General features: G+C 42.8%; 1 protein-coding gene across 1 annotated transcript; it reads left to right on the top strand.

Moving 5' to 3' along the window:
* The first annotated feature begins 577 nt into the window (after nucleotides 1-577).
* Nucleotides 578-23,207, top strand: gng12a (guanine nucleotide binding protein (G protein), gamma 12a). The gene is made up of 3 exons (XM_070919013.1): nucleotides 578-887; nucleotides 20,247-20,355; nucleotides 21,104-23,207. Exons 2-3 carry the CDS (start codon nucleotides 20,263-20,265, stop codon nucleotides 21,227-21,229), a joined length of 219 nt encoding a protein of 72 aa, XP_070775114.1. The 5' UTR covers nucleotides 578-887; nucleotides 20,247-20,262; the 3' UTR covers nucleotides 21,230-23,207.
* Nucleotides 23,208-23,839: the final 632 nt, after the last annotated feature.

Here is a 23,839-nt window from a genome sequence, read left to right as displayed (position 1 = left end):
AGAGGGAAATGTTAACTCCACTGCATATTTCTGACAAGTTACCAGTTAATCTGCATATTAAGCTTTTACTTTTTTAAATATGAAATTAATTCGGATAGTATTATACATGTAGTATTGCTGTTGTGAGGTAAAAAAACCCTCAAATGTCAACTTTTCACAAACTCTCCTTGTTTCACCTTGTCTCTTTCTGACATGTTTCAGTTTGACAATACAATGCATACTAAATTATTCTTATATGTTGAAGACCTTAAGCTAGTTTACTCAACTTGTAGAGGTCTATGTAAATTCAAAACGCTAGCAGGATGCATTCTTAATAATTTGGTACTTTTTATAGACTTTCAACAACTTTAAAGTTCGATTCTTTTCAGTAGATCATCTGCTTCTTTTTCCCTAGTTTAATGAAGTTTAATGAAACTCAACAATGGTGTTATTTTGAAAATCTCCCCCGGAAGTAGTATATTAATAGCAGGCTGCTTGACGCTGGTGAACATCCGCCAGTGTTTCGGTTGGTCCGCCTCTCTCCTCCCGACTGAATTCGGCTGTTCTCGTCGCGAAGCGTCCCAGTGGCGGAGGAAAAGGAAAGGAGAGGGGGGAGACCGGTCGTACTGGGAAGGAGAAAAAAAAAAGTAAACGACATTTAAATATTAACACCGACCGTCAGCGGAAAGTGAAAGCGGTACGAATCGGCAGCCTGGAAGTCGCCAGTGAGGTCCATGTAGAGCTGCTTCTCCACAGTCTGTGGTGTCAACACACACAAGTGTAGTTGTGACATTGCGCCGTGAGCGACAGAGCAGAGGGAAAGGTCTCCTCCCAGTCTGTTGACGGATACAGTTTGGCTTCAGTGAAAGGAGACACGGCTAGACCTGACTGTACATTACCCCGGCCAGGTAAGACTGCCATGTGTCGATAAATGTGTCACATAACAGCTTTTTACCTGAAGCAACAGTTGGTCTCATTCTGTGCTACATATTTACTGTCATTGCTGCCAGCGTTCACAGTTTCTTCATCCGTTTATGCAACACTCAGGTGGCACAACAGCGAATTTATACCTAACTGTGTTTCATTTTCCTTGTCTGTGACTCCAGTGACCACACACACGTAAATACGGGATTCACTGCTTCATGAATGTAATCTTCAACAGGTGATAGCTTGAGCTCAAGGTTTACTCTGCACTGTGCTGTCTGGGCCTTCTGCCCTGATTATTCCCCACAGGCCCCACCTACTGTGTTTGCCACATAATGACTTATTTTGGAAAGCAAATAGATTCTTCCAGAACAGAAAAGCACTTTTTCTAGACATCTGAAGCAGCCACTTCCTTCACATTGGTCGATTATGCAATAGGTAATGGCTTGCAACATTGCCTGTGCAGTCTAACATGGACCAATTAGATTATGAACCCGGGTGTGATGGTTGAAGTGGAGGCCCCACACGGGGAAGTGGCCGAGATGTTTACATGGAGCATCAACAGCTCTGTTGATGTCCCCTGGCCATTAGGAGGGCAGAATACAGGCCGGCCATTGATAAGGCCAACTCATTAGTACCCCATTCACCGCCATCAAAGCCTCCTCTCAACGCCCATCGACATGAGTGGGTCGCACCACACACTGGAGGCTGAGGATCACACACTTCCTGCCTTCACGCTGATGACAGGGGTTTGGTTTTCGGAGTAACATGCATTTTGTTTAATTATGATGGCGTGAACAGCTTTGGGACAGGCGCTAGCCGACAGGAAGTGCCTCAGAATTCAGAGATGAAGTGACAAACATGCAGATATGAACACATTCAACAACATCTGTACATCTCCCGGTACTCGCTGTGTTATTTATATTTTGTGTGCTCACGATCTACATATGCTGGTATCACAAGTAATATGCAGCCTTGTGTGTTGTTGTTATTAGAAATGAAGATGGTGACGTCCATGAACAGCTGCCTTGTCTAATGCTGTCAGGTCTGGTCATAAGGCTGAACAAACACGAGCCCCCCTGTATTGGCAAAATATGTACAATCACAAGAGTTTGCCACTTCCTTCACTTGAATGGATAGAACCAGTCCAATTCCTCAAATAATGCTTATTGAGATGTGTGTGACCTTTGACACGAAAGACTCATTACCTCTCTCTACCAGCTTTGGTGGCGTGGGCTGCATTTGGAGTTGAGTGTGAGTAGGTTAGTCCGGATTGCTGGCAGGACTTAACGTGATGTGTGATGCATGTAAATTGATCAGTAACAGGAAGGGGGGGGGGGCTAGGTGGTCGAGATGGGATCAACGTCTTGCCTAATGCAAGGATTAGATTAAAAAAGGGAACTCCCTGTACATGTTGGGATCGAGGAGAGGATCGATTTTAATCTTCTTCCTCTGTCTCCATATGAGTTTAACTTGCAGAACAATGGATGGACTGTTGGGATCATGTGGGAAGTGGCACACGCAGCTGTAACCAATGCTGTAAAACCTTTTTTCGGGCTAACAGGCTGCTCTGGAAGCGGCGTGCATCTCCTCTGACACAGAATGCTGCCCGACTCGATCGGCAGCTCTGTTGGAGACTCTTCTTGACAGACGGCCAGTCTGGTGGTGGAGGAAGACGCAGTGGTGGCCGCCGTCTGAGCCTCTCATCAGCCAGGATCTGTTTCCTCATAGTGCTGGCTCTGGACTCCCCCGCAGGTCTTTCATTGTACAGAGTTTGTTGAAGTTGGAGTCGCTGTGTGTGCGTGCCTGTGCGTGTATCTTAGTACTTCCTTACTGGGCTGAGTGATTCACAGATTTTCTCGAAATGTGAACACACACATACATACACACACACACACAAACACACACACACACACACACACACACACAGAACTGAAGTATATGTTCCAAAATATATATTTCTACCTCATCAAAAAGCACATTCACACTCTTTCTTCTCTCTCTTGTAACTACATGCTCAGTGAAACACAGATTTTTCTGTAGGTATATTGCTGGCTATTGTTTGAATCTGTTTAGAGCAGAAGCAATTAGTTCATTAATCATGTTAGTGGATTAACAGAAAGTTTATCAGCAACTTTATAAATGAATCTCTGTAGTAATTTAGAAAGCAAAAATTATAAAACATTTGCAGCTTCCAGCTTCTTAAAGGAGACAATTTGATGCTTTTTTGTTTGGTCACAAATGATAGTCAAATTAATATTTTAGAAGTTTGGACAGTTGGTTGGATAAAACAAGCTATTTGTAAACATGTTTAGAGCTGAAGAGATTAAGAAAAAAATGCCAAATATTCTCTGGTTCCAGCTTCTCAACTGTGAATATTTTCATCTTTTCTCTGCTTTATATATATTTAGTAAACTGTTGCTCGGTCAAAGCAAGACATCTGAATTGACGGTGGTGTGATGGTTAATGTCTCTGGTCGTTTTGGGCCGTCAATAATCAGGAATGCATCATGACTGTACTGGATTTTTTTCCTATGATTATTGCAGAATTCTTTCATGGGATTATTATTAGTATTTTATCAGACACTTCATTTGCTGTGTTAGACAAAAACAGACATTATTATTATCGATAAACAGAACATCTTTACACACCTCTGTAGTTCAGAGGTGTGTAAAGATGTACTGCAGCCCTTAGGGCTCACTGGAGTTGGTATTTGTGGTGTGTGTGTGTGTGTGTATGCTCTGCATTGTGCATGTTGGTAGTCACAAGGCCTAGCTTACAGTGGTTTGCTTGAATTCCACCCTACCCAGGAGCAGATGTACTGAGAGGAGTGGTGGTGACATTGCGGATATACAGTCACACCCATCTGTCGGTTTGGCAGCAGAATTACTTGCTTTCATGAAATACCAAGTGTTACTGGATCTTGATTTTATTGGCTCAAAATAGACCAAATCTACTTTAAAGCAGAAATATTTTCCAAGATATTATTTGTTCTTATTTGCATATTAATTAGAAACTACAAGGGATGAAATGTTACAGCATGAAGGTATGAATAGATGGTATATTTTGTCACTGCTGGCTCCAGGAAGTAAAGCGGTGTTAGTGCTCAAGTACTAATCAGGTCAACATCAAACTCAGATGCACACATTCGTCAGGCCAAGCAGGAAGTGTTGTCATAGCAACCATCTCAGATAGGTAAGAAAGGTAGCGCAACAGACCTAATTTCCCCTAATTCCCCTAAATGTTTCAAGATGTTTTGATTGTGATTCAACGTCATAGCTCTTAGTTTTTCTCTCTGCCGTTGCACCGAAGCTGTAACTGTGCAGAGCTTCTACAGTCGAGGAGGCAGTAGACAGACACAAAGGTAGGACTGGCGTCTCCACCCAAACAAGGAGCACCAAAGATCCACGTGGGAGGAGAAACAGGAGCAGCTTCCTCCTCACAGCTACAGAGCTCACCTTAAAGCTCACTCAAGTTTCATGATTTTATTCTCGAGTCAATGTACTGTGGCTCAGGATAGAAACAATCGAAGATCAATTCCAGTTGAGATGTGTTGACTGGATTTTTTGGAGAAAAAAAGGACATTTAAGTTGTTTAAGTTGTAACTCATGACAGCCTGTGGTATGTTGTGACTTGCCGTCGCCTACCAGGCGCTGGGGGCCTGTGATAGCATGTTGGGATCTAACACAGAAATCCAAAATGCATCTCTAAAGGAAAACATGCTTTTGCGGGAGTATTTCTACAGAATGAATCCAGTGAGTGGATTCTGAGCCGGTGCTTTTTTCCAGCATGCATCTTGCATGTACAAAACAACAGATTATGGTGGGAATGAGCTAACAAGTCTACTCAACGACGCCATCTTGAGTCTGTCTGTTTTTTGTCTTTAGGTTGAAGTTGCTTTTTTTCTTAGGTGTGGAGTGATACTGGACTGTGCACAAGCGTTATACATTATTTATATAATATACTTTAGCTGTTGTACACCTTTATTATACCATGACTCTCAGCCATTAGATTGCATGATTTGAGTGACCTTTTTTTAATAAAATAACTACATTTAACACATGAAATAATGAATAAAAAGAGTCTAGCAGTGTCTTTACAAAACATATCAAACAAACATTAATTGTAAAGAAAAATGTAATTGGTGTAAAAGTACCCCATTCATTGCAGAATGATACCGTAATTACATAATTACAAACCCAATGGAATCCTATGGTTGTTCAGGGGGCCTCAGTCTGCTGCCACAGCTGTTCAACTCTGATTGGACGGAGAGAAGGAAGCAGATAAGATAGGTGTGTTTAGAGTGTAAACTGTGTCCAAGGTTGACGGTCCCCGTAGACACTGATCTGAGGTTAGTAACTGAGCTGAGTGGAGAACTTAAACGGTGCAACATTTACAGGCGGGATCAGGAAGTGTTTAATAACTTGATAACTAAGCCTGATAATTAGACTCAATCGTCATTTGGTTTCAACATATGAATCGCTGAACATTCAGACGTCTGGGACCAGGCAAAATAAAAGAGTGAAACTTAGCAGAGATGAGGAAATAAAGTAGACTTTATTAATAATTGGTTAATAAGGGTATCTTAGTATTCAGTTATAGACCTGTGACATGTGTTTCAGACAATTACAAATATGCAAGTATCTGATTTATATGTTTACTGTTAACTTATAATGTTTATGTAGAATAACTTTTACAGGTGACTCAGTCCTCAGCAACGTTTACACAACAAAAAGTATTAGTCCGTATTTTATTTTAAGAAACATCAACTTGAAACCAACTGCTTTTTAAAGGCACAATCTGTGTTTTCTCTGCCGACAAAAATCTAAACCCAACATTGAATCATCCAACATTAATAAGGTTTGTTAACAGTAAAACAGTCCCGTATTTTCAGGCTTGATCAGTTCAGAAACAGAAAAAAATGCTGATGAATCTCCAACATTTTCTATAATCAACTGATTGTTTGTCGTTTATCAGGCAAGGTGCTAAACCTTAGCTGGTTCCAGCTGCTTAAATGTGAGGATTTGCTGACAGGTTAGGATTTAAAGGAAAGAGATGTTTTTCTAAGTTGCCTCGCATTCCTACCAAATCATAACGGGATTGTTGCCAACTTCTCAAGAACAAAAACACCAGTATGCAAAACTTTGGAAAGTCCTAACAGTGATCAGCAGGAGGATACATCTCCTGCTGACAGGAACAAACGAATAGTGTCTCTCTCACAGAACATCAGGCCTCAAAGCACATTTTGTGGGTTCTGCTTTGAGAGCTCTGTGTGTGTGTGTGTGTGTGTGTGTGTGTGTGTGTGTGTGTTGTTAAATACTTCACTTAATTTGAAGTCAGCCCCTTGAGTAGTGTTGAACAAGAGGAAACACTCTGTGTGATACGTTTTCAATATATTCAGCCTGAAACCTTATTTGGTGTTAGTGAGCTCAAAAGGAAGGTTCAAGTAGACGAAAGCAAAATACTGAATACTGTTCTAGCGCCTTCGACTCTGAAACAAAGCACATTGGGTTCAGGCTGCTTTGGATCTTGAAGTTAAATGACATGGTAATTATATTCCACAAATCTACAGTACCTCATTCCTGCCACATGGTGGCGCACTCTGACTGCTTCTTTCTTCCTCTAGTTGCTGGCTGCTTAGAAAAGGTTCAGTGGTCCTGCTTTGACAACGGCAAAAATGTGCCAAGTGGAAGTGTTTGCATTAGTTCCTGTGCCCACATGATGCCAACTTTAAAGCCAACGATCCAGTGACCACCAATTAACCCCTTCATCTGTCTCTCTGTCTCTCTGTCTCTCTCTCTCTCTCTCTCTCTCACACATACACACACCATCTGTCACTTTGTGCCCCAAACATACTGTAAGCTTTTATTAAACTTACCCATTGCACTTTCTGTTTATTCTGATGAGCAAGATAGAACACGTGTGTGTGTGTGTGTGTGTGTGTGTGTGCGTGTGTGTGTGTGTGTGTGTGTGTGTGTGTGAAAGAGGCCTTTTCCTGCAGAGAGAGAGAGAAAGAGAGCATGTTGTGTGTGTTGTGTATGTTGCACCTGTGATGTGAGTCAGTTATTTGTCCTGTCATACGCCTCAGATGTGTGATTGTGTGTGTGTGTGTGTGTGTGTGTGTAGATCATGTTACCGTCTGGATTATTTACTGTAAGGACTCTATAGTAACCAACACAAGCAGAGTGTCACTAACACACGGGGCCGACAGGTGAGGTTCACTCGCCGCATGTTGCTGCTGTTTGTTGGTAACCTGCCTGTAGTTACAGTATTTAAATAAATCAATACACTTCTCAAAATTATTATTTTTGTCTTCCAAATGGCCTCTTAATTTTGTGATATAATGCATTCTGCATGTACACTTTTCTCCATGCATGCACTTCAGAATAAATGAAACCTAATTTCCATCAAAGACTTTGCTCCCTTTAACAAATATTGTAATCGTTGCACGTGATAATGTTAAAGTTTGTACCGTTTCCTGAATAGTCACATTTGTAGGAATGTTATGTAAAGCCAATTCAAAGTGCTTTGAAGTTCTCCCACTCACAGGAAGACACACCTTTCTGTGAGGACACAAGCTCTCCTCACTTATGTTGTTTCCTCAGACATACACGGCATTTCATAAGACCTCAGCCCAAATATGGGCATGTCCTTTGAACACGCTTCCTGTCAGACAGGTAAGGAAGAATAAGAATGGATGTGACTCCCTTTGTGTGTTAACGACAAGTTCTGAATATGAACATGTTGACATGTTTCAGCAGCGTGTGCTTTGAGGAAAGTTTAAGATGCAGCAGACGCATGCATTTCAAGCTCCAATGACAAATGAATCATTCATAACGCTTAAAGTGGAATCAGCGTGTGTGAGAGCGGGCTGGAGAAGCTGTCACTTTAATGGATTCTTTCATTTCTTTAGCGCCCTTTATGAGTCTATGGGGAAGTTTGTTGGCATCCCAAACAAAGGCCAGTGTGTGTGCTTCCTCACTGAGGCCCAGTCGGGACTCGGGATAGGAGCCCGACACCTGTGGCACAGGGGGTTTGCATCCACACGTGTGTTTGAGAGGAGAAACTACACCCCTTTTTGTTGCCTTAAAGTCCTCGGGAGGCCCCCCAAAGTTTTTGTCCGACGCCACACTACGTTTCTCTGTTTTAAAACAAGCAGAAGCAGGTGTCCGAGAGACGTACAATCACCGCCTGTCTCGTTGTCCACAGTCGCAGTGTCTCCTCGGTCGCTGAAATCAGGTGCCTCATTCACACTCAAGTTTAGAGAGCTCCAAGGCTTTGTTTGACTATGATTTATGGAGTCACTCTGTTCGGGTGCAGGGCGGAACAAGGCCTCACATTTTGTCCAGGAGTGGTTCTCCTACAGTGGCTCCTTGTGCAGTTACCTCTCTGAACTGTAACAAATAGGCAATGTCCCCTCTCCATGGCCGTCTTATTGGACAACGAGACATTTATCTGATTGTGTGGAACCTTTTTTTCAGTTCAGACATTTCATACTGACTCCTTTTGGACAAAATGATTACATCTCTGTGTACACACGTCCCTATATGTTGAGAACTTTTCCACAGTAGACAAAACTACTTGACATGAATGAGACAGGTGGACCTAGTGACCTCACAGCTGACCTGCTGGTGCTGAGAAATGAATCGAGCATGAAGGGAGAGGAAGTAAAGGGAGAGGAAGGGAGGATGAGGAGGAGGCAGACGTCGTTTTTGAAGGGATTCGGGGTGGGCTGCAGAGGAAGTGGCCTCAGTGTGACCCACAGTGTGAGCCTCTTCCTCCAGCCGACATGTCTTTGAAACTGCTAGATGAACGGAGTCGCAGTGGTTGGAGGGAGGAGCAGCCATTCATGTGGTTTCTGATTAATAGTAACTCAGACCCCTTTGTGTGTGTGTGTGTGTGTGTGTGTGTGTGTGTGTGTGTGTGTGTGTGTCTCTGTAGGGGTGGGGGTTTATAAGTTAATGCGTCTGTCTGAGAGTCAGTCTGCCTCTATTCTTGATGTATTTTAACTTTCATGCCTTGCTGCCTTAAATGTCTTGTGACACTGAATCCACTTAATGAATCGGACTTGCTGTACTGAATTAGTTTTCAGTTCATCTCCACTTTCCCTCTCTGCATGTTCAAAAAACAAAACCAAAGGTACTTTTTTCTTCACCATAAGTAGCATGACTGATAATTCTTTGTCCTGTTGTCACATTGAATTCCCCATCATGCAACATCGTGAATGACGTCATTGAGTTGTTTTTTCGTTTCATGGGAGTTTATGCAGTGAGGACATTCTTTCGTGCATTCAACCTTTTATGCACTTCCCCTTTTTTAAAGAGGTGATTTTACACATCAAGTTCAGTCCCCCGCTTCGGTCAAGAAATATCTCTACAGCCGCTGGATGGATTGCCTTGAAATGTGTCTCTTGTGAGTCTCCCAACTATATGGAAGTCTAACACTAAATCACTTGAGCACTCCTTTAATTGTGTAAATATAAATTAATCAATGAATGACTAATAGTACCTGAAAATCAGTCCTCCTCCAGTTTACACAGCTGTCAGGTAGTGGGGATTTTCCACACAGGACAATACAATGAGTGCTTGAAAGTTTTAACAATAACAGGAAAGTCAATTTCAAGACTTATTTACAACTTTTTTTTTGTCTCTGAACACATTCAAGTCTTTCTGGTCTCAGCCCTTTGTCCTGACCTCGTCCCTCTTCCCGCTCAGCACTGAAGGCCTGCAGCTCTCATAAAGTGTTCATAAATCATCACCTGGCCTTGAAAACAGTGGCACAGTAAATGCTTGCAGAGTTTATTGCGAGATTCTAGTCATGACCTGATAGTGCTAACTGGAATCAGCTAAGTGGTATCCTGGAATTCATCAGTAGTCAGTACTTCATTGATGTCCTGAATGTGCATGTGTCACCGTGACTGTTGCTGTTTTGTGTCTGTAACTCGAGGAATTAGGCATCAGCATTATTCACTCTCTTCTATAGACACTTCACACCAACTTGTTCCTGTTTGTTTGTGTGTGTGTGTGTGTGCGTGCGCACGTCTGGGTGACTGCTTGTGCAACTTGTCCCGAGTTGTCACATGCAGTAATCTCATGCCTGTCATTCCTGTCCGTGTTTGTTCAGAAATGTCCCTTCTTGCTTGCAGATAATGTTGGTCGTCGGGTCCTGAACTAAACTAGTCGTTGCTATAGATAAAGGCACTATGAGACCACGTGACTTATTGTTCATCACTCCTGAAGTTGTCACGCGTCTCCTGTAGGCTGAAGGAAGGTTCAGGTGTTTTACAGTTTCTTTTCAGCATTGTGTTGAGTGTCCTATTGTTCTAAATGTCTCTGTCTCGGGTAATTTATGGCTCTTTTATTACTGTGTTTAAATTAAATGGAAGGTGTTTCGGGTTTCACCTCTCTCATATCCTCTGTGCTGCGATCCCTCTATCTCATCTAAGTTCAGCACAGAGATGTCTCACGAGTAAGGGAAACTGCTCAGACCTGGGGAAGAAAACGATATGTTCCAGCCGGCCGTTTGAACTCTGACCTGTGAGGACGAAGGTCAGCGGTTTGTAGGCAAATACATTTCAGCCTCAGAGCGACACGTTAGAGTAAGCATAGCTTCTCAAATATCCCCTGATGTAAAACACTGACTAACGTCTCGTACAACGGAGAGATATGAGTGCTCTGGAATGTGGATGCAGTTTCAATTAGTTGAATTAGTTGCTGCAATAGCAAACATCTGGCAAACTGTAAACATAACACAGTCATAAAACAGAATATATGTGCACTTGCACTTATACATTCAGCTCCCTTTATTATTCTACATACAAGGTTTTATAAGGCTGTCATGAGAGAGCTGTGTTCTTCCTGAACTGATGGCAGATGAGCACGTAGTCTCAATTTATTTAGGCTGTTTTTGTGTTTTCGCCTAGCAGGAAACAGACTACTTCTTCTGAGTCATTATTGATTATTTTCTTAATGAATCATTTAAATGTCCCAGAAAAATCCCCAGAGCCCATCTAAAGAGACATCTTCAAAATGCTTGTTTTGTCCAATCAGGTGAAGATCCATACCTACGTAGGTTTGTGTAGGCGACATTGAATGGATGAACGATACGTGAACCGTGTGCTGCTGAAAAGGAGAAAACGACTGAGCCTTTCTTCAGCGCGCCCAATGTCGTTTTCATTCTCAACAGTCTCCACTGGCATCCGAGGCTCGTAGGAGAAAACACAAGCAGGCCAAGCAGACCAATCACAGTTCTTGTGGTTTCCACATGGTGTCTCTGTAGCCGCTGCAGGCCTGACATGTATTTAGATTTAGAGACACACGTCAGCTCCAGTGGCTCCACGTAGGCTCCAAAGCTATGCTGTAATCCCTTAACGCAGAACTATAAATCCATTTTAAGGGCATTCTGCTGCGGGGTAGTTCATAATATTCAGCTGTTTTGATAGAAATGCTTTATGATGGCGTGAGTCTGTCTCACAATGAGCGAAGGGACTCCACAGCTTTGTGTCGGGGATCCTTCTTATTCAGATCTGCATTCCTGTGGATGTCCCAGGCAGGAATTTCAGTGAATTCAATGTGGAGTTTCACCACTACGTGAAATTAAAAGGGAATTTTTGTTGAACTTTTCTGACTCTCTGTTTGCCCCCCCCCCTTCTGACAGAGGAAATCATGCAGCCTGCATTTTTCCACCACTAATCCCTTTGTCCTGTTTAACAGGGTTGGTAGCTGCTATTGATTTCAGAGGTCTTATCCTAATATTGTCCTTTACCTCACTAGTGTTGCAGTGCAAGCCTGACAAGATCGTATCTATTGATTCCATAACATTAAACACAATGAGCTAATTCAGACAATGCTTGTGAAACGTTGTCATTATCTTCATCATTAGCTTTGAGCAATGTGTGTAAAACTAAATATCATAAAAGGCGTATGCAAATATCCACTCACAAAAATGAACTTTGCACCCTCTGACACACACACACATACGCAGTCTTTGTCTCACACATGCACACACACCCCATCCCCGTTTATGTCACCCTCTGACTAATCCCATTTCCTCTTTACTTGAAAAACAAACTATCCTTTACGACCTTTTACGTTGTTTTCTAATGAGCTGTGTGACGTCCAGGCCGTTATCAATTATTCCATCCATACACTGTCGTTTAACCCTTCCTACTACAGCTGCAGCAGGGAGGAGGAGGGGTTGTATGGTGGCCAACTAGCAACATCACAGACCTTTGGCCTTCTGTATTCCACCTTCGCTGCAGCAGTAACGTACATGTGGTCGGACCAGCTCGGGGGTGGAGGCTGGAAAGACTGAATACGTTTGTTTATTGTTCCATATAGGCAGGGCAGTGTTGGGTGAGAGATGGAGATCCATTGTGTGGTATCTCCCTGCCTTCGTCATGAATAGTAGCTTTCAGAGGCAAGAGGGGCTGAGACGAAAGGCAAAGCACTCACAATAGCTTTAAGTTTTATAGCGTTCCTGTCGCCGGCAGCAGATTTTTGGCATGCGACCAAATGCAACATACACACAGCTGCACAGCTTGCTTTCTCCAGCTGAACTCTCTCTCTCCCTCTCACACACAAACTCTTATCTCTCTCTCTCAGTCGCAAGCACACGTCTTTCTACAGCCCTCTGCCCCACCATTCATTCCTTCCCTGCATCCATTTCCAGCAAACTCCACTCGGCTTGCACTAAGCTTTCTTTTGTGCAGTTTTTTTTTTGACAACAATGCTGTTTGTTTTCCGAGGGGCAGAGCAGAGAGACGCTGCCTGGCAGCCTCTCTGCCTCCCTGCCTCTCTGCCTAGGTCGCCCGTGTCTCCTGCATGTCACCCTCTGTGCGTCTGCAGTGACGTCTGAAGGGCATTATCTGCCATAGGCCTCTGTTTGTTTTGGGCTGCTCTGGACCTGATAATGGCCCATTACTGGGGAACCAGAGGCTCATAGGCACCTCAGTGGAAACTGCAGAGACCTTGCTAATCTGGATGATACCCAGCTGGCATTTAGCTTGGTAATACTTAGCTACAGCTGGAGTAGTTTTTAGCTGAAACCAGCTCCACTGTAGCCAGCAACAACACAGACATGTTGGCTATTTTTAGTGTGTACTGTAGCTGCTAATGATATCACTGAGGCGCTGGCTGCCCTTTGTGTCTGTTTTTGTGCTGCTCCCAGACGTTTGGCGTCCTGTGTGTAAAGCCAGGAGGTTTGTCTGAATACTTGTTGAGCGTAATAGACTCATTACCTCTGGACCTTCATGTGGAAGGAATGCAAGGAGATCAGTTGACAGTTACCTCAACGGAAAGGAGGAACATCTCACCGTCATTGTTGTTACTCTTTGCTCTCAATTTCAGTGATTCTTTCTTTGTGCCTCTTGTGGTTTCTCCTTGTCTTCTCTCTCTTGATGTCTCTTTGTGTTAGTAGTGTGAATTAGCCCCTTGTGGTGTTGTGCATTTTTAGCTGGATTCCTCTCAATCATTTTGTCCATGTCTTCACACTGTTAATAATGCTGAAATCCCTTCCCAAGACATAGTGTATAATGTAATGCAATGTAATTACATTTTGGTGAAGTGTAATGCCTTTATTAGAGGGCAGACAGGAAATGAGGAGAGAGAATTACATGCAGCAAAGGTCACCTGCTGGATTTGAACTGGGGACATGGCGGTTATGTGGCCTCAGCGCCTGGAAGAAAAGGATGTAGGTAAATCTGCTTTTAATATTAAGTGGATGCCTCGCATATGTTTTTGAAAATATATAGCTGAAGGTATTCAGGGTTCGATCCTGGTCTTCCCAAACCGACCCCCCTCTACACCTGCTGCAGGTATCCATTAGGCTTGCACTACACTTACACTATATTCCCCATAACATTTAAACCGCACTGCACCCACATTTAGGATTACACAACTGATAATTTGCAATCTCAACAGTAGGCTAACAGGATGGCTGACCCTGCTAGCTTAAAATGCGTTACTCAGCAGTTCAGGAGACATATTTTACCACCTGACTCGCTGGTGTGCAGAGAGAGAGGTGAAATAAGTCAAGGACAGAATTTTGGCCATTGTTTTAATGGCGTGAAAATGCGTCCCATCATTCCTCTGCAAAAGCAAGTGTGTGTGCTCATCCATAAATCAAACAAATTATTATGTTTTTTATGAAGTGCGATGAATCTCTGCTGCACCATTACTCTGCAAGTGTAAATTAGACAACATTAGTCAAGTAGATGAGTGTGTGAGTTGTGCCCTGTGTACAGTGGAGTCTAATTAGAGGTTGCCTGATTAGAGATTGTCTTTTTCCACCATGTGAATTCTGCTTAATCCTTACATACCAGAGTGTTACTTGTCCGCCCCTGTTATCACTGTTATCTGCCATTATGTCAGGCAGCCAGCGTCCCTGACACACATGCTGCTCCTCTTCAGCAACGCTGTATGTACAGTCAGTTGTGTTCACACAATCCTGTTCTTAATATCATCATGTTTAAGGACACTGATTAGCTGCCGTGGCTTGCTATCTCCTGGATGTGCTCACCTTATCTTACTTGACATGCACAGCTTTTTGTTTTGTAGCTAAGTGTTTTTGAATTGAGTTTATAATAAACTGGGTTGACTTGTAATTCCCGCAGCGTAGCTTGTCAGCCATCTAGTCTGTGCTTGAAACAAGGAATCATTCATGGTTTATTTGGACAGGAATGAGCCTCAAGTAATTGCGCACGAATTTAGGATTTAGAAATCCTGCAGAAATGAGTCCAGTCTAGTCTTCTGTCTAGACACTGAGTGACTGTGTTACAGTATGTTGGATTGTTTTTTTTTTTATCCTGTCAAGCTGCAGAATTTACAGGATTGTGCAGTTTGTCTGATTCTGAGGAGCTACTGTATGGTGGTTTAAGTTTAACTGAAATGTTTTCACGGCCATACAGTAAATGTTATTGTGTGTTGTTTGTAGCGCCACATGTTTAATCTAGACAACTTTCCATTGACCTTTGCACAGTCCTGCAGCTTTTCCTGGAAACATCTGCTTACACAGGAATAATGGATACCCTTCAGCCAATCACAATCACGCATGTCTTGCAGACCGGCACAGAGAGCACTGAATTTCCCAGTATTCCCTTTGTACTGAGTGTACAGCCAGTGGCCTGGGTGGGGTCCTGTCAGCCTCACTTATCTCAGCGGCCATACCTGCAGCTCTGGGGTGGTGCTGCAGCTCTGTGTCATAGTTCCCCTTTAAAGCACACAATCTAGTTTTGTGCTTCTCCCAGCTGTATATTCTTCACTGTGGGCTGAACTTGCATGCAGCTGATAAACCTAATGTTGTGTATATATTGTCTTTACTACTCTTACAGTAAACGGATTATGTGGATTTTTCTTTTGATGAATTGTTGAGTCATTGAGTCTGTGTAAATAGTGGAAAATGCCCTTTACAAGTTCTGAGAGTCCAAGGTGACATCTTCAAATGTCTTGATTTGTCCAGCCGACAGTCCAATACCCAAAGATATTCAGTTCACAAATCCTCACATTGGAGAAGCTGCAACCAGCAAATATTTGACTTTGTACCTTGATTAAACAACTAACTAAACGAATGACTAATCGATTATCATAATAGTTGCCGTTGTTGTTGTTAATTTTCTGTTGAATGACTCATTGATTAAACAAATTGTTGTTTCAGTTCCACTTTAAACTGCATTTGTTTTGTGGAGAGATTAGAGACGTGTCAGAATAAAGAGTTGTTTGCCTGTTACAACACGGCCCTTCTTAATGGATGTTAAAAAGGTGTTTTGGGGGATCAGGTCTAGCAAACATTGAGTAGTGTTTTTCTTTGTTTGTTTTAAGGATGCAGGTGGCTTGTGATCCCTTTTCTCCGGTGTCCTCCAGTCTCTATGGTTTCTGTTTATCCTGGTAAACAACAACATCATGATATTTTTCAACTGCATGACAGTGGCTGCCAGAGAAACCAGGGCAGCGACTCTTTTCTGGTGGGAAAGTAGTGATGTCACTGGTGGTTCTCACAGTGTGAAGAAGTGAGAGCCCACACCGTCTCCTCCCTGCCTCACCCTTTCTCTTTCACAGACCAACACACTCAGCAGCCAGAGTCTCTCCCTCCGGCTCATAAACACAATCCCACTTAACTCAGCAGCAGGACTGATGACTGAGTGTTATTGAGTTTGATAAGCACGGTGACCGAGTGAGAACAGGCCGGTGGTTATGGTGAAGCAGGAGGGGGCTGCGCACAAGCACTGATCTGATCGGCGACGACCTCCAGTGCGGGGTCATGTTTTAGGTGTAGCAAGAGACGGTTTTTCATTCAGCCGCAAAAGTGCTGACTGGCAGAGAGAATGAGAAGGCTACTTATAGCTTCGCCTGCAGACTAGGAAACTCCTGCTTGCAGAGAGCGGGGGGGTGGTGGGGGGGTGGGGGGGGTGAAATTACAGAGTTGTGTGTGTGCGGGTGCACTAGGAAGAACAACCAATATACTGGCTTGTGGCTGGGGCCCAAGTCTTTGAACTCTCTTTTGTTCAAAGCAGCAGACATCTGTCTAGACTCCAAATATCGCCTTTCCACAACTCACTGTTCTTCACTTCTCAGCTGGTATATGAAATCAGACAGGCGCCAGAAAGTACATATTCCAGTTTTACTACATACGTTCTACCCAAGACCTCTCCGAGTTATTTAAGTTAATGAACCCAGCTGTTACATCAGCAGCAAAATACTATGTCTATTATCATTTTTTGTCACATATGGGTGCTAACTTACTGTGATTTTGTAGTCACAACCACAAAAGAGACGGTAGAAAATGACTGACTTGGGGTGAACTAAATGGAAGGCTTTGGACGTGGAAAAAGCACAATCTTTGCCTACTTCTCATCACATCACGTCAAGTCTTAAGTGCAGCCCGCAATAAGCCCTAAAACAGATTATTTCCAGCAGTGTAACTTTATTACAAAAGCTACTCCGGTCTGAAAAGCCCCAGATACTCGCTGAAGGGACCACACATACTGTACAGCTGACAGGACTGACTCTTCTCTCAGCCTTTGATGGATGTCGTTTGTGTTCATCAGCAGCAAATTTAAGAGTTTTCTTTGGGTCTGAGCTGCAGTGAAGTAGCCGTGTAAGACACACACACAAACACTTTTTCATCTCTGAGTGTTGGTGTTAATGGCATTGAGTCATAATGGTTCCCTGTTCTTGGCACTTTGAACACCGTGCTAATGAATCTCATGTGTGTGGGTGGATTTTTTTGTGTGTAAGGTAGAGCAGAGCAGGGTGGGTGGGGGGGGGGGCTGCTCTGTGCAGTGGGTGGTCCTGGCTGCTCTGTGTGTGTGTGTGTTGTGATAGGGTGGGCTGTGAAGGAGGTGGTCTTTCTCTGATCCTTGGAGGTAACTTTTTAAGGCTCCTATATGTACATGGTGGTACTTCATGCCACACACTCTCGGTGCCCTCCCGTGGAGTTTCAGTCAGACTGGTGCTGCTGGTAGTAGCTGGCATCACATCACAGGGGCTGCACAGTTTGACCGAGGTGACTCAGTTTGGATGGTTCGCCTGCAAAATCCACTTCTGAGTGCCTTTGAGGTTTCAGTGCCTCTTCCTTCCTGATTTACCTGCCTCTTCCTTCTACTCCACATGCCAGTTCAACTGATATTTTGGTGCTAGAGAGTAGTAGACTATTAATTCGGTCTTACATTGCAGCTGTGGAGGTCTCTTTTTTTCCCCTGCATGTCACAATCTACCACGGGACAGACGTAGTTGGCCAAAGGCATCAGAAGGCTACTTTGCTGCCTACTAGCTTGTCGATCTGTACTGTAAAAATACTGCTCGCTAGTAGTAGTGCTACTGTAGCTCGGCTACTCCCGTCGTGACTCTCGTCTTGCAGGTTGTAGTGGGAGAGTCTCCCAGTTGGCTACAGAAGAGCATCCATTGTAATCAATGTCTTGCTCAAGGGCACTTCAGTTTCTCCAGTCTTCCCAAACGTTTACACTGTCAGCTGAGATAGCAGTGTTATGGATTATTAGCAGGGATGGTTTCCAAGAGGAAGGAGTGTAATTTTCACTGCAGCCCTGCTGTGCGACGGCTGTTTGCACTTCTCCTGTTATCTCCCGATCAGCATCTTCTGTACTGTGTTTGCATACAGCACAATGTTTAAACTACGTGGTGCTTGGTAGCACCAGGAGGTCCAAGTTTTTACCTTGCAGCAGTAAATTATCTGCTCAGAAAAGTGTTTGAAGCGGAGCAGCGGTGCTGCAGTTGAAGGATTGGCACAAAAGATTTGTTGTGCTGCCAAGAAATTGAGTTGAGTTCATTATTGTTACAAATGACTGACCTTGCCACTGAAATGATCACTTGAAGTGACACCATCAGAAATCTATCTCCTGAGCCTGAAACACAACTCCTGACAGGTGGTTGTTTATTTGCTTCTTCACAGAGAAAGGAGCCTGTGATCAGCTTGGATTCACATCACTCCCTATAGAGACACCAGAAGTGACATTTTTATGGTTGAAAATGTCTAAAGCAACATCTTAAACTCCCCTTGTAGTGTAATGAAAATGTAGTCATGCCTGGTGTTTGTCAGAGAAGCAAACATGAGGCGCTCAGCCTGCATTAGTTCCATCTAAAGACCTCCAGACTGCAGAAGTGAATGCCCTCACTCATCATGTATGGATAAAAGGAGTTTTTTGCCCTCTTCATCTGAGGTGCCTCGCCTTTATGACTAAGCTGAGAATGCTTCCTTCGGAGGATTGTTCACTTTGAGTTGTAATGCATGCCCCCTTTCATGTCTCACATTTGAGCTCATTGAGTCACGTCTGGCTGTGTTTCTTTTGGAGTGATTACTTATCTTGTAGATGGAAATAAAACTCTCTAATCAGGCACTCCCATAGCAGAAGTCAGAAAATGGAAAAACTTCCTTCCCATTTCCCTTTCCCGTATTTTTGTCTTCATTCCTCCCTCCCTCTTTGTTCCTGAAACAAATGAAAAGCTGCAGCATCAGTGGCTGTCTGGAGGGACTACATCCTGCAGGGCAAACAAACAAACATAAAGTCGAATATGTTGTGGTTTGCCATACAAGGTGAATGTATGTTACTCTCAACTGTGGCGTTTATTGCGCCTTCCGGCATTATCCTTTTTATCTACGGTTACTATGACTGAGGCCTGATTGCACAACACTGTACACTTATAACTCGATAAAGTATTTGGAGCATTTATGCACCAAAATATTGACGTTAAACATATTTAAAATCCCAGGAAACATTATGACAATATGCAGATGGAGCAAAAAGTGTATTTAATTGCTAAGGTAACAGACAACTTCAATTGTTTTCATGTTTTAAAAGAAATAAACCTTGAGCCTGGAAGAGCTTTTTCTTGTAAATTTCACAATAAACTTCTGAGAAGCTGTACTTGAAGCATCCTGTTCCCTGCTGAGAAAAGTTTTGGTGAAAGTGAGGTGTTTCACAAGAAGTCACATGAGTGTTGCAAAAATGTTAAAGGAAATCTGTGTGTGTGTTTGTATGAGAAACACAGACAAGTGGCAATAAACGGAAGTAAGAGCGCAGGCGAGAGGCGCTAGAGCCGAGCTCCCACATGGACTGAAGGATGTGTCCGGGCTTGTTCCCATCCACTCTGTAAATGATTAACAGGAAGTGGAATCACGACTCCGACCCACTGCAGCGCTCAAACTCTTCTCTCCCACACATCGGCCCCTCAGTCACACACACTTTTCAACACTGAAATCTTTACATTGTTGTAGCTTTTTCTTTAAATCTAGATATCCCGCAGTGTCAGATTTTCAGTCATTGTTGTAGTTGAGCACCTATCAGCTGAGCTCAGAGTGTACACACTGAAACAATGTGCCATCATTGTGCCGTGTCTGGCAGCCGGGGCACTGCGCTGCACTAAAGGCCTGCAAAAGGGACTCCAAAGAAAACAATATCCATTGGATCTTTTCACTACATGTTTGCATTAAAACTGAAATAAATGATTTGCATGTGCATGGGTGTGCCTCAGCTTTGAGTGTACTTATTGATGAAACCTTGTTGGTGATGTCACTTTTGGGAACAACCCTGCAGAGCAAGAGGAAGTATGGAAGAGGAGTCGTTGAATCTTATTAAACAAGCAGCTGTATGGTTTACAACACCCTCCCCTGACGCACATGTAGTTAAACAATTTACTGACTGAACATTAATATGACACTCTTCCCTGCACAAGACGGTGTTTGCACATATCTGCTCTGTGATCTGCCAAGCAGCGGTCATCATCACAACCAAGCTCTTGATGTTAATAACCTTACACCCATGTTTTATCTGTTCTTAAGAAAAACTATATTTGTGTCATTCTCAATTTGTCTTTGTTCTGTCTTCTTTGCAGTGTTGTGTCGCTCAGGATGTCTTCGAAGGCTCACAGTTCCAATAGCATCGCCCATGCTCAGCGGACGGTGCAGCAGCTGAGAATAGAGGCGAGCATTGAGAGGATAAAGGTACAGTGCAACAATAAACCATGTGGTGCAACCACTTTCCATCTTCATCAACTTGTCTTGTCATTGTGGCGCTAAATTCCACATTTTATCTGTTTTGTGACGTACCTCGTCGACCAGCAGCAGAGTTTCATCCCTGCTCCAGGTTTTTTGTTTCCATTTGAGCCAATTTAATCCCTTCTGATATCGTATATATTTATGAAATTGTTGTAAATTTCACATGTTAAATGCAACTGGAGATATTAGCATACAAATAAAAATAACATTTGAAAGAGATAAAGTAATTTATGCTTTTGCAGAATAACTGAGAAAATATAAGGATTTCTTTGCGTCTGATTGGCTGCTCCTGCACAGTGTACATGTGACTAATCATGTGATCACTTGAGAGTGGTGTGCACCATTTCGCTATAGTTTCCAGGTTGAAAGGCATGTTTCCTCGAAACGGTGTGCAACAGACTTTGAAGTACGTTTTCCCTCGTTTGCTGGGTGTGTCAGAGGTGTTAGCCAATCAGCAGCGACATGCCTTAGCTGCCATAGCTGCAGCAGGTTGGTCAACACCTGACCGTTTCCATCTAAGTAAACATTTTGCTGTGCTTTGTCAGTGCTGCCTGCGGCCCTGCTTTAAAAAGTTACTTCTTACTTCTTTATAACTAAAGTTGGTTCTTTAGAGCATCAAATTCTTGGACGTTTGATAAACACCATCAAACTGTTCACCATCGGACTGTGCCTTTGTCTTCCATTGTTTCTGTAGGTCTCCAAGGCCTCTGCTGACCTTATGAACTACTGCAGTGAACACGCCAGAAACGACCCTCTCCTTATGGGCATCCCCGCTTCAGACAATCCCTTCAAGGACAAAAAACCCTGCACTATATTGTAGTGGATGCCACTTAGCCTTCATGTGTTTATTTTTTTGCTTATTAATGTTGCTGTATTCTTTTTGTTGCAAGGAGGTGAGGGGTGGACTGTGATCGTTATCATTACCATGTGTTCACCTGTTAACAATGCAGCAACTCAACCACCCATTATGTCAAAGAAAGCCCCACTAGCCTTTACTTTTCACTGAAACTATTGACCCTGGCAGCGCCACTGTTCAGTACCACTAACAAGACTTTGGCTGCATGAGTTGTGATGGCATCAGGTACATAATGTTGTTTAAATAATAATCAACAGCGGATATTATTTTCTGGTACTCCTCAGTGATGGTTTGGTCCTTCCTATGTAAACAGTCTCATCTCCATTGGGCTGTGACTGTTATTGTCTCTCTGGTTTGCCTTAAGTGGATTCATGCAGCCAAAGTTTCCCTTCAGTCATTTAAAAGCACATTAGTCTTAAGATGGATAATAATGGCTGTTATCATGTGGCTGCAGACGTCGTTCCCACCAGTATTTTACAGGTTTTGTGTAGTTTAGATCAATGAATTCAGCGATCAGGGATTACCTTGAACTTCTATGTTACCATGATGTGTCTTTGATTGGGGCAGTAACGTCACAGCTCTGACTGGTCCACGACAATCCACAGTACAGTTTCCCCCCGGGGATCAATAAAGTATTTCTGATTCTGATCTGATGCCATCTAATCCATAGATTTCCTGTCTGGCACTTGCAGTATGATACCAGTACCATAATACAGTGTTGTCTTTTAATGACCCATCATGCTGAGATAAGTTCCATAGAAACATCCAAGATCATCTTCGCTCAGATTCAAGCCTTTGGGATAACATGACCCCAGTGCTGTAATGCTTTATCAAGTTAATGCAGTACAGAAATTGTATTTTTTTTTTTTTTTTTTTACTGAAAGTATAACACTGTGTGATGAAGAACTTGGGACCAAGCCAAACCAATGATTCTGCATTTCAAAACATCGAAATATGCATCTGAACGAAGCTATTTTAGCCGTTCCTTCTGAAAACTTTCTGTGCTAGGCTATTTTTAGGATGAGTGTTGCGCAACACTGTGAGCCACGCCTACTTGCTCGTCACAACAAGTGTCTTAGTGGAGCGAATGTGCACAGCGTTCGTTGTCTTAAAGTGTTTTTGGCACAAGTATTGTAGGTACAGGTGCAAGTGGTAGTGTGCATCGGTGATAAAACCACTCTCCCCACACTGCTGTCATATTTTTCATGTTTTTCAGTTATAACATTTGTGTCGGTGGGGGGTCTTCAATCTTAACATGTGATTCTGTGGGGGAACATATCTGCTATGGTAAATCTAACAAAAAGACAGAATAGATAGCGTAAATGAAAATGTTCTTACACTCTAAAGCCTTACTTGTGTTTGCCTTGTATCATGAAGAACACTCTGATGGGAGTACTTTGTTTCTAGAAAAGATGTTTCTATCAAATATCTGTGGGATGAAAGTGATTTGTAACAATATCGTGCCATCTGTTTTTGTCTTCACGTCACTAGTAGAACATGTTCAATTGTGTTTCACTTACCTGGTGCTCCGCTTTTCAGCAGTTTTGGTATTGTTGCCTTCTCCAAAGGGTACCATCAGGTCTTCAAATCAGCAAGATCTGGTGTTATTATCCAATTGTATTTTTTTTTATTCTTTATGATTGTCTCTAACAATCAGTTCTTCTTACTTGCAATAAATCATTCCTGTATGCCTCTTTATGGAAAACTTCAGATTACCACTGCCATGTCATGATTTCTGTCCATTCAGCAACTCCGTAACTGCCTTATTGTACCATTGATAGATTAATTTAACTGTCAAAATCTGCATTTTGATAAATGTCTTTATTAATATACCAACCTTTGTATGAAGACTTAACTAAAATTAATAAAGTGAAGCATTCCTACAGTACAGTACTGTACTAATATCTCAATAAAGATGTGTTGTGCTGCACTGTCAGAAGAACTTGTGATGACCACTGCTGTCTTTATCCATCCTCACATTTACAGTATTTATTTTATTTAATGTTCAGATGGAGCCTGGCCAGAGAGATCTGCCCACAGTGTGTCTGGGGCCACTTCCTCTCATTAGTACTTTATTTATATCTTACTCGGGCTAGGAGAGACCTCGGGCCTCTCACTGTGGATGTCAGAAACCAGAGAACACAAGAGGGCTAAATATAGAAAGTACCAAACCCTGATTTCCGCTCTTGGAGAGTAGAGTAACTATTTTGGGAAAATGTCTGCGTAGTCTGGGAGTCTGCTTTCTTTCTCCGTTGGTGGCCACTCGGGTCCTCTGACCTTGTTTCTGGCCATCTGGTGGATAAACGGCTTGTTTAATTTTCTCCTACACACAATAGGAAGATCACGCAGGAATAATACTCATCGTCACCTATTGTAACAACTGCTGAAAAACCTGGGTTGGATATGACAGCTCTCACACTAAAAACTGACAAATGAAGAAATAACATTGTCACCTATTATTTATTGTTATGGGGCTGCCTACAAGATGAATAGACTTTGTTTCCCTCTCGTCGTTTTCTCACAGATTGTGTCGTTTTCCCAGAGAGATAAAATGTCACTGCAGGGAAAGCCAGG

Source organism: Enoplosus armatus, chromosome 14 (assembly GCF_043641665.1).
Source record: "Enoplosus armatus isolate fEnoArm2 chromosome 14, fEnoArm2.hap1, whole genome shotgun sequence".
Classification (NCBI taxonomy): Eukaryota; Metazoa; Chordata; class Actinopteri; order Centrarchiformes; family Enoplosidae; genus Enoplosus; species Enoplosus armatus.
Note: the sequence above shows the minus strand (reverse complement) of the source record. Positions and strands in the feature narration are given on the sequence as shown.